We start from the raw sequence: 11,809 nt of genomic DNA on the forward strand, positions 1-11,809 counted from the left end.
TGTGACAAAAGACAATTTAAAACTGATTGTTGTTGTCAGCTGCTTCTCCGTGAGGTTCGGAAAGAAATTCAGCCACTCCATTGCACATAGACCCCAGGAATCAGCTGAAACAGAGAAGGCAGAACAATCAAACTTGTAGAAGCTTTCCACATTTTAATAAAAAATAAATAAATAAAATGAGATGAACTACAGTCCAGGCTGATGGATGAGTCCGCCTCCGAGTCCCCAAGTATTCCTTCCACCGCCCAACAACATCCCCAGTCCAGGTCAACAGCTCTCCCCCGCACTGTAAACATTGTTGGTGAAGCACTGCTTCCCCCTATTGAGGCGCCTGACAGTTTGATAGAATTTTCTTGAGGCCATCCTACAGTCCTCCTCCATGACCTCCCAGAACGTCTCCCAGCTTCAAGTATTTGCCTCTGCAACCACACGGGCTGCAGGAAGCTTGATCCGTCGGTACTCGTCAGCTGCCTCAGGAGTCTCATGAGCCAACAAGGCTCAATAGGACTCCTTCAGCCTGACGGCATGCCTTACTTCTGGTGTCCATCACTGAGTTCAGGGATTGCTGCCACGACAAGCACGACAGACCTTACACCCACAGGTATGAGCGGCCGCGTCGAGCACCCACCCCAGGCCTGGTTCCAGAGTGAGGCCCTGGTGACACCAATTCGGGCGACGTAAATGGCCTAGTTTTTCCTCTTGGCATAAAGGCTTCTGGACCACTCTTCGTCTGACCCATCCCCCTGGACCTGTTTGTCTTGGGTGACCCTACCAGGGGCATGAAGCCCCCGACAACATAGCTCCTGGGATCATTCGGGCACTCAAACCCCTCAACCACATTAAGGTGGTGGTTTAGGGAGGGGTAGCTATAAATCAGTTGAACCAAATTAACTTAAAATCACATTTAACTTATAATTTAACAGTATAGTCCAGTTCCTTATATTCAAATTTTAACCTTAGTGGGAATTTTTTGGGAATTTGATTAACTATACATTTTTGGTCAGGTTATAGTATATGGAGTCAGAAAATCAATGTTTGCATTTGCCCAGATGTCTATATGGCGGCGATATTGAAGTTTAAAAAATGGCTGCCGTAAATGTAAAAATTATAGTATCTTGACTTTTGAATAAACTGAAATGTAGATTTTTACTGCTAAACCCACATTGTAAAGGTCAAGGAATCCAGTGGTGCTAGTTACACTTTACCATAATAATCCTTCAATATGTGAGTAGATAATAATAACCCTGTGTGGTTGTTCTCTTGCAATGTTTGTAATAAAAAGTTTACATTTCATGCTCCAGCTTTTCTTCAAAAAAAACAACAAAAAAACAAACAGTTTTTTTAATACCACTTAGTAAAACATTTAATATTTAGTATGTGAATGATTACAAAGACACCCATTGCAGGCTTTCTAGAATGGGTGCTGAGAGTGATACACACATAAAGTAGTTCCTGTTCAAAGATTTTATTTACAGTGACGTTGAGCCAATTGCTATTGAACATATTTAGACATATACGACTACAACTAACTGGCAAATATTATTTCTGTTGTTTAAAAGAGACGACAACAAAAGCATTGACAGTATTTGGAATGTTAAAAACTATAATACCAAACCATAAGGTGAGTGGATAGAGTTCACATTTCATATTTAGCCCTAAAACTCTGATCAATTCTACACATGTAGGTGCCGTAAAGTCATGGAAAATTCACTTTAGGTCATGAAAAATTCATGGAATATTACAAAAATGTTGTCAGTGAAAAAGAGTGGGAACCCTGTGTACACTTGTTTAATAGTTGGCATTAAAGACATAATTGGATTATCTATTGTATATTTTTAACATGGTAAAATTGTAGTGACTGTCCAGTGGTGTCACATGCTAAATTATCTTAAAATAAAGAATTACACATACATTCTTATAATACTTGTGAAAAGGCTTAATTATTTACATCCCAGACTTCAATTTGGTCTTAAGCAAAACTCACGATGGTTAAATACAAAACAGGCACAATTATCTGTCATTGTGGTGAGAGTTTCCTCTGTTTAAAGTCATTTTCTCAATGCTTAAAAACATGTAGGCCAGATAAATAACTGTACGTACAGTTGCATGGAGTAGTCAAATAGTCATAATTATTTTTATTTCTACATTTTGTATATTTCATATTTGGGCTCCAACTACAACAGCACTGAAGTACTGATGAACTAAACTAGAAGCACTGGAAACTAGAAGCACTGGAAACAGAAAGCTGCTCTGAAACAATGGCGAAAGTATTTCAAAACATGATATTTGTAGTGAAAGCTCTAAAGTCACACTCATCCTTTCACTCTGGCACAGAAGCACATATAGTGTTATAGTACCTGAGTCCTGCAGCAGCTCTCTCAGACTGGAGTCAGTGTTTGACCGTCTGAGCTCCCACAATGTGCCGCTTTAAAACACAAGTGATCTCACTGCTTGCCACCATTTTACATCAGATGAGCCTAAAGGATGCCTTCAGGGACCTGCGGCCCTCAGAGTTTCCCCTTTGTTTTGGAACAACACTTGGACTTTGGGAGTTCAGACTTTCATTGTTGGTCTGAGTTTTGAGATCCAGGTTCACTGAAGACCCCAGCTCCAGTTGAACAGAGCAGAGTTACTCAACCCAGGTCTAACATTACCCAAAAGCATCAGATATTGTCAGGCCTCCAGACCAACCTTTGAGTTTGGTTTCACTAGTGTGCCACTTTTTAATTTCAGTGCACCGAAAAACCTAAACAAAAAGGAGACTGAACGAGGTGCTGGCTGACCACAGCCACGAGGCGAGCGCTAATATCATGAAACGATCAGTAACAAGTGACCGTGGAACATTTGGCCTGTTTGAGCCGCACATGGTTCTCATTGTAATAGTATCGGGTTTATTGGTCACAAACCTGCCGATAAAAGAGGTGCTATGCGTTACGCTGGCCCCTCCCTCATCAACTCCGCAAGCTGGCAGAGTCAAGCTGTCATGGCCGCAAGACGCGAGGCCCTGAGTGGACACGTTTAGGTGCACTAAGATTACTGTTGCGAGGTGTCCAGCTCAGTAATTGCGGAGAGTGTGCTGCATCGTGGGGGTAAGTGGGGAAATTGTCTTGTTGGTTCAGTAACGCCGTGCGTGAGGTTAACATGGGTTGTGTTTTTAGTAGTGCTGTCATGCGATAAAAAAAATTGAGAGATTAATTAATTATGATCTGTAATTAATTAATGTAATTAATCTCATTTTAATCTCACCTAAAAATTGCTGAGAAAAGCCTTCAATTTGAGGTATTTTCATTTAAATTCATTATTACATTATTGTGGCAGATCAAAAGACTGATATAGATTAAAAAAAGTGACTTTATAAAGTATTTATTGTTTAACAAATCTCTCCAAATTGGCTGTTGAGCCCAAATCTCCATGAATAAGAAACTGTTTGCTGTAAAGTAGCAAAGACGAGGAAATCTGAACATAATAACTTTTGTCGACTTAAAGACAATAAAAAGTCCAGTCTTTCCTTAACCATATTAAAAATATTATTGATAGAGAAATGCTTTATATATGAGATCACTGGTTTTAGTCCTTGTTTTAGTCCTGGTTTAGACCTGCTTTAGTCCTACTTTAGTCCTAGTTTAGTCCCAGAATGAATTAATCCTGGTTTTAGTCCTGGTGTTAGTTCTGGTTTTAGTTCTGGTTTAGTCCTGGTTTAGTCCTGGTTTAGACCAGGTTTTAGTTCTGGTTTTAGTCCTGGTTTAGACCTGGTTTAGTCCTGGTTTAGACCTGGTTTAGACCTGGTTTTAGTTCTGGTTTAGTCCTGGTTTAGTCCTGGACTGGATTAGTCCTGGTTTTACTCTTGGTGTTAGTTCTGGTTTAGAGGCTCACGGCAGCACGTCGGTGTCCGCGCAGTAACTACGGAAGGAAACGTGGTCCGCGGGTTCTCAGGTTAATGACGATAATGAAGGTGTGTGTATGTTTGTGTTTGTGTGTGTTTGTGTGTGTTTGTGTGCGTGTCCCCTCATGTGGCAGGTCACTATAGGACAGTAGTGCAGACATCATGAGCTTTTCACCAGTGACATTTAAGTTGTAGGCGATTTTATATTTGTTATTTTCTTTTATATTTCACGTCGGGAGAATAATTTCCAAGACACGAATGTGTTTTACCTGTGCACTGTTGACTCTGTTCTACTGGCTCTTCCACCTCGTCCATTGTGCGACTGACGCCGCCAACGTGAACATGACGTTTACATCTTTCTTATTGCGCGTGTTTTGTGTGTGTGTGTTGTTGTCCCAACACTAAAAAACAACTAAAAACAGGCTTTATAATAAAGCAACTCGCATACAGAAACAGTAAAGTTAGAGATTAAAAATGAGATTAACGCGATTAAAAAACATAACGCGCTAAATATGACTGTAATTAATTAATCGCAATTAACGCGATAATTTGACACCCCTAGTTTTTAGTGTCTGTGGCTCGGCACTGGGGGGTCCTCGGCGTGTTTGGGTGGTGTGTCGCAGTGAAAACTATACGGTATGTCACTATGGTTTATTTTGTGTCCCCCTTTGTCAAATGTGTATTGTATGTATGTTTCTTTCTCTGTGTACCCGGTCTGTTCTCTGGTCATGGCCCTTGGTGAAAGGACTTGAGCTCTGAAATCTTCTTTTTGTGGGAAGCACTACTGCGAGGCTCGATATTGACTGTGGTAATGGCCCTAAGGTAATCCCAAGCAAACGAGGCCATGGACCGAATGGACAATGAACGTACTGGATTGGTCGAGGATATGTGTGTGTGATTAACCCCTTGCAAACCTGTGTGCCTATAGTGGGTGGGGATAACACTGTCCTGGTTTTACCAGGTGGCATTGTTGGTAATTTTGCTACATTGAAGTCCACGTGAAAATACGCCGCTCTGCTACATCATGAATGCTGCACATTAAGACACAGACTGTCTTAAGTAATAGTGCACCTCAAAAAGTTATTAATTCACATTGGGCTATTGGCCCATTTATGTCAGACAAAAAATGTCTCTGCTTCATCTGCCCAGAGGAAAGAAAATCCAAAGGGAAGACCTCAAAAAAATCCCGTCTTTCTCCGAGAGCATTTTGAGCATTGTTTAACCTCACGCTCTCCTCAGGCTCACATCGACCCGAAGACTTTTTTTTTTTTCCTTCCCGCTCTCTTGGGGCAGGTCAATCAGAACCAAAAATTTATTTTCTTGCCTAGTGAGAATTTATTTGAAAATAAATATTTGGGTTTGACTGACCCGCCCCAAGAGAGAGCGTGAGGGTTAAGACCAGTGTGAATAAATGGTTTATTGCTCCAGCTTCTCATATTTTGCTCCAGAGAAACAGGCCGCTGAACTGCTCAGGTTACACTCCTCTGTAGACATGAAAGAAATCTCTATTTGGCCTTAAAGGGACAGTTCGGAATTAATTAAATTCGGAGTAATTTTAGAAGTAAAACTAACCTTTTCTCAGTAGCGGCAGAATTTTACCCTGCTCTAGTTAGTTGTGATGTAATCAATTCACTTCAAAATCGAGTCGTGAGAGACCCGTTGGAGCTAGTTCTACTGCAGTTGGATCGATCAGTGGATTACAAACCAACAACGTGGCAACATGGTAAATCAGTGTGCATTACCAACTGCAAAAGTAAATCCAGCAGATGGGCACCACAAAGTTTCCACCACTTTCCAGTAAGAGACGCCAGAAAAACGAAACTATGGCTTCTAGCTGCTGGATTGGACAAGAACACACTGATGGAGACTCTGCACAACCACATGGTCTGTAGTGATCATTTCAGTTCAGACGACTTCACACTCAGTCCAAAACAAGGCTTTTTCTCAAAACGATTGCTGTGCCATCCGTCTGTCCAAGTGCACGAACAGCCTCCGATGAAGAACAGGTTTGTACTCAAGCTTGCTCTTGTTCTGATGATAGCAAACTGGTCGAGTGATGATGACTTTAGCTTACGTTAGCTAAAGCTATTGCTACCCTCTTTATTTACCTGGCTGTGATAACTTCTATCTTTAGGTCATTGCTGTAAGAGAAGGCACTCAAACTCATATAGTATTTTCTAGACTGTAAACGTTCGTGTACCTGCAACATGCTGCTATTCCTCCATGTCACTATTTAGACAATGACGTCTATATTTGGCTGTAGTTGAGCATTAAACAAATAAACCAGGACTATTCCAGAACTGAACCAGGACTAAACCAGAAGTGAACCAGGACTTAGTGTCTGGACGTGCCGGAGGTGTACAGCGTAGGCTATCGGGAGACTAAAGGACCACAGAGCTCCGCGCCACAGGGCTCAGCTCAGTCGTAGCCCGATCCTCCGAATGTGGCCATATCTGGAACAGGCTGGAACAGTTGATAGTCAAGGTCAGTTAAAAACAATCAATCACTAAAAAAAATACCTGCCCAGGGACTACAGGTGGAAATTAGCACTGGTGCTACAACCTGATGTACAATGCATCTCTCCTGTCGAGGTTGATGTGAAAATTGTGCGCTGTCCCTGTCTCAAAATGCACTGAGTTAAAGGTGCATTAGAGCGACACACAGACACAGAACGAGGAGAATATCAGTTCGCCGCTGCCAAGGTCTTTATCAGGAAGTGCAGCTCGCTGCTGCTGCTGCTCAGATATAAATCCTTCAAATCCAAGGTTGGTTTTACTTCTAAAATTATTATAATACACAGACATTTACATGGACAGTCTGGTGTAATAACAGATTTGCCTCGGGTGCTTTGTGGAGTGGGGCCTATGTCCAAAATTCCAAACTGTCCCTTTAACCAAATCTCAAACTTTCACTGTGTTTATTCTTCTGCTCAAACTAACCTCAGACTAGGCTCCGTGTCGCGCTATGCTGCTCAACTTGAACTAGGACAAACTTGAAGCTCTTTGGTCAATGTGGGTTTGGTGCTTGATTGTCAGATTCAGTCTGTGCTGTTATTGGAGTTGTGTCTCTGAACAGCTTGGCTCTGTTTTCAGAGCGGCTGAAGAACACGCCTGTCACGAACTGAACAAAACGTCTCCTAGTATCAACAGTTGACTCGTTTCATTACTTCTACTGGAAAAAGCAGGTCTGCCCTCAACTACAATAACTGTAAGTTATCTTTACTTGGTTTAACGATTTTTAATGCACATTTATGATAATGCTTGTTTAATTAGTGAGCTAATCATGCTAGCACTTGCTCAGATACAGATGTATTCATTTCATTTAGTGTCTATGGACAAACTACATCATTTGGAAACACCTCAAGAATGCACTTGCACTCACTCTGTACATTTCTCTTTGTGGCTCCAAACTAGTTAAGTTCAAGCTAACAATGCTAATAACAATGCTAGCACTAGCTGCTAGCATTGTTGTTATCACTGTTAGCTTGAACTGAATTATAGAGTCGCACTTGATTTACCTGGGACTCTGGGACAGAAAATGCATTGGTGTGTGCTTTGATTTCAGTGTGTTGAATTAGAGAGTCTACATACTAGTGTACGTGGGAATTCTCAAATAGAAATTCCACTGAACACTTTGTGTTTCAGTTAGCCTAATAAATGAGCCGCTACACAAAACTAATAGACTATTATCACGCTGATACGTAGTACTTCCTCATTCAGTGATCTTTGTGCACGCCTACTTCTGGTGAATTGTCGCTCTGGTGATTGAACTCATGATGGACGAACCGCACTTGTTTACATATACTACATCCCTCATAAATTTGCCGAAAATATTCTTTTCCGACATACATCGTCTCATTGATCAACATTCAATCACAGCCCGCTCCAAAGTGGACAACGGATACAGTTTATTTTTGGAAATTTCACCTACGACTATGAAGGTGAGTGGCTACTAGCTAACATAACTTTTGAATGATTACACATTGCTATTCCGACATACCATCACTCCAATATTGTATAATGTGTTATTGTCAGAATAGCGGCATTTCCATTTTTTATCAAACGTCCCTGCACTCCGTCATTTCTTTTTCCTTTGGTGGGAGTGGCAGTATCCTATTGTTGAAGGCACCACTGTGCGTAAAGGTCCTGGTACTGCGAATGCAGCTGAGCAGCACGACTACAAGGGACAGATGCGTAAGAATTTGGAACTTTTATGAATGAAGAGATTACAGGGCGTTACCTGACACTGCAGATGGAGGCGCGCGGTGACGCGCATTTGGCTCAAGGTGCAATGATACGGCCAAGCAGAGAAACTACGAAAAATGAATTGTGTGGCAATTTGGACATTTTTGTGAATGGACAGGAGCAGGAGACATTCATTACCTGTTGGCAAAGACTAGGGCGCACGAGAACACACTGTGAAGCTCAGTGTGTGGCGAGAGAGAAGCGGTGCCGGGCTCAAAGTCAGATAGAGGCACTAAAAAGATCAATGATTTAGGAATCTGGATATTTTCATGAATAAGGGCTAAAAGATTAGAATAGTACCAGGTCATAGAGGACAGAGCGGCAAACACAGGGACCCAGAAATGCGTCTGTCCCTTATAAACTCATAAAAGTTTATAAAGAGGCGGCTGCAGCACTCATTCTCCTCGTGCGCGCACTTAAAGTTGCAGACTTTTACGCACTCGTTAACGTGGCACCTCCACGCGCTCTCACCTGCAGGAGGTCAGGCGTATGTGGCCCCCTCTAGTGCCAACAGAGCAGCGTGCGTAAAGCTCTGCGCGCTGTAATGGCACAGAGCTTTATGCCAAATACCCTCCAATACGGGCTGGCGGTTCTCTCTCTCTTTCTCTCTCTCGTTCAAGATTAGTCCTGGTTTTGTCCTGGTTCACTGGTGTCAGAATGGGGGCATCAAAAAGTGTCGGGTTGTCAAAATGACGGTATGTTGGAGTGCGGGTCTGTTGGAGTGACGGTATGTCAGGACAGGGGTTGTCTATGCTTTAGAACAGGAGGGTTAGCTTATGCTAACGTCAGTTTGGTGTATGGATATAAGGCGTTTATCCAACATACCCAACAAAAGCAAGAGTATTTATTTTTAAATGAGGCTAAGTAAATTCACCCATGTCATTTGTATTCTGAGAGGAAGCTCTCAGTTTCAGCCAGCTAACCTCGGCATACGAGTGTCTCTTTTGATAGCACGTAAAGGAGAAAAAAGTCCGCTTTAACCAGGCTTTCGGTGCTTTGAGACGTTTGGGACTTCAATGGACTTCACGATGCTATGAGAAAATAAAAAAGACAGCGAGAACACCTGTTTGAAGTGGACTTTTTTCCTCCTTTTTGTGTCTATCTGTGGGCTTTAACTGGTCCCAGTAACTTCTTTTGCTAATTATAAAGCTATTACAAAGTATTTACAAAGAATATGTATTGATCGTGTTGATTAATTCATTATTTGAAAAAAGCAGTGACATCGAGCCGTTGTTTGAGCCATTGTTCTTATTGCGCCTAAAGTGGAATTGCACAAAGTAGATAAACTCCGCCCACAAAACCCGGAAGCGTGATAATAGTCTATAGAATTCCCTGCTTTTTGTGTTATGAGCTTTCTGTAAATGTTGTACTTTTTTTTGTTCCTTTTCTGTATCCAAGCAGAGATCATAAAACGTTCATATTATTTAATATAGTCTAGTAGTAAATAATGTATTTGTGTGAAGAGTATTTTTACAGGAAATTTAAAGTATATTATTAAATATAAAAAAAAATTTTTTTATCATAATAATTTTATCTTTATTAAATGAAGTCATTTCCCTCATGATGAAGTCATTTCCCTCATGTATAAAAGTATATAATCTGATTTTCACTGAGTTATTGTTGCAGGTAGAAGTTGACTGGAGGCAGTGCGAGCATCTTTCCCAGAACCAATCTGATGACGACAAAACAAGTGATAAAAACTGCACCCAAAATGTGAACCAGTCACCATCTTCCATGGACACACTGTCTCTTGAAGATATACTGAGAAATTCCTGAAGAGACCCAGTTAGACTCTTTAATCATCATATCACTGTTGCACTGTCTTCCTATGACCTTTTGAATAAAGCTGTGATTATGACTATGGAGGGACAGAGAACCATACGTCATCAGATAATACTCCCTACAACTGTACAACAACTCACCCTTATGTAACAGATCACCCTGTGTCCTGTCAATCATCATATCACTGTTGCACTGTCTTCCTATGACCTTTTGAATAAAGCTGTGATTTTATATTTTATTACTTTATGTTTCCATTTTATTTTGTGTACATTTACATTTATATAATTATGTTTTATTTGACACCTGTCTCTTGCTATAGTTTTTGTTACTCATTTAGAATTTATTATTACCATTTATATTTTTGCTCTTTGTTATTATATTTATTGTGATGTAAGAGCTACGGTGTCCAAAAAATTTCCCTTGTGGATCAATAAAATTGGTCTAAAACTTTTGACAGAAATTGCAGGTGTGAGGTAGGTACAAAAGTTAGACAAGACGGGGGGAGTGTAGGACTCCAGAGTTGTCCTGAGTCATCTGTTCTTTAGTCATGTTTATGGATAAGGAGGCTGTGTGCCTGGGGGCTTGAGGAGGCCTCATTTTTTTCTGTAGATCATGTGTTTGAGCTGTGACAGCGTTTGGAGACGCCCACAGGCGGCAGCAGAGGAAAGACACCAGGACTGGCCTGAGGTTTGAGTCGTTGAGTCCGTAGATTAGAGCCGTCATACATCGTGGCATCATCCCAAAAACACGTAAACCAATAAAATAATCTGCCCAGACAGAGGCGGTTCCACCAGAGCAGCCAGGGCCCTGGAGATGGGCTGTCCCACGGTGGAAATGAGATTCAGGCTCAACTGAAACATGTGCAGGAGTAGCGTGTTCCGAGCCTTCTCTGCAGAGACCTTATCTGTGGAGGCAGAAACTGCCACCACCATCACACAGATGAAGGACAATGCACTGACCGATGCAGAAAGCAGGAAGAGCGCTATGGTGGACGCTGTCTCATAGAGCTTGGATCGTGGTCCACGCAGCAAGGCGGTGGAGCTGCAGTATACGTTCATCTGAAGGCTGGGGAGCAGGTGGAAGGGGAATTCAACAATGAGCATCAGCCGAACAAACATGTCCACACAGCCCAGCCCCCAGACACAGAGAATGACAAACGCCGTGTTCCTCATGGTGACTATGGTGGGGTGATGAAATGGGAAACAAACAGCAATGTAACGCTCAATGGACATGAACATCAGAGTGAGAGGAGCGATCTGGTCGCACAGGAAGCCGATCATGACGTAGAATCCACACAGAGACAGGAAGATGAAAAAGGCACCATGCATGTACAACAACTGTCCCATGAAGAGCACGATGGAGTCTGCCACCACCAGGTTCAGCAGGAGCATGTACCGCGATGTCTCCCTGAACACAGGCCGGCTGCACAGAGTGTGGATGATGATGCCGTTTATGACCAGGAACATGAGAAAAGCCAAGCAGGTCATTGTGACAAAAGATAATTTAAAACTGATTGTTGTTGTCAGCTGCTTCTCTGTGAGGTTCGGAAAGAAATTCAGCCACTCCATTGCACATAGACCCCAGGAATCAGCTGAAACAGAGAAGGCAGAACAATTAAACTTGTAGAAGCTTTCCACATTTTAATAAAAAATAAATAAATAAAATGAGATGAACTACAGTCCAGGCTGATGGATGAGTCCGCCTCCGAGTCCCCAAGTATTCCTTCCACCGCCCAACAACATCCCCAGTCCAGGTCAACAGCTCTCCCCCCGCACTGTAAACAGTGTTGGTGAAGCACTGCTTCAACCTACGGAGGTGCTGGATGGTTTGATAGAATTTTTTTGAGGCCGTCCAACAGTCCCCCTCCATGGCCTCTCAGAACGTCTCCCAGCTTCACGTA

The 11,809-nt window shown here is 42.1% G+C and overlaps 1 protein-coding gene across 1 annotated transcript; it reads right to left on the reverse strand.

Annotated features, from left to right (window-relative positions):
- Positions 1 to 10,643: 10,643 nt before the first annotated feature.
- Positions 10,644 to 11,375, reverse strand: LOC129407477 (odorant receptor 131-2-like). Its single transcript, XM_055148680.1, has one exon. It carries the CDS (start codon positions 11,373 to 11,375, stop codon positions 10,644 to 10,646), a length of 732 nt encoding a protein of 243 aa, XP_055004655.1.
- Positions 11,376 to 11,809: the final 434 nt, after the last annotated feature.

This window comes from Boleophthalmus pectinirostris, unplaced genomic scaffold (genome assembly GCF_026225935.1).
Source record: "Boleophthalmus pectinirostris isolate CB_2022bp ecotype Guang Dong unplaced genomic scaffold, ASM2622593v1 HiC_scaffold_12, whole genome shotgun sequence".
Taxonomy (NCBI): Eukaryota; Metazoa; Chordata; class Actinopteri; order Gobiiformes; family Gobiidae; genus Boleophthalmus; species Boleophthalmus pectinirostris.

What these genes read in the sequence shown, in the direction of transcription:
- LOC129407477 (XM_055148680.1), bottom strand. Translation starts at nt 11,375, where the DNA reads ATGTTCCTGGTCATAAACGGCATCATCATCCACACTCTGTGCAGCCGG.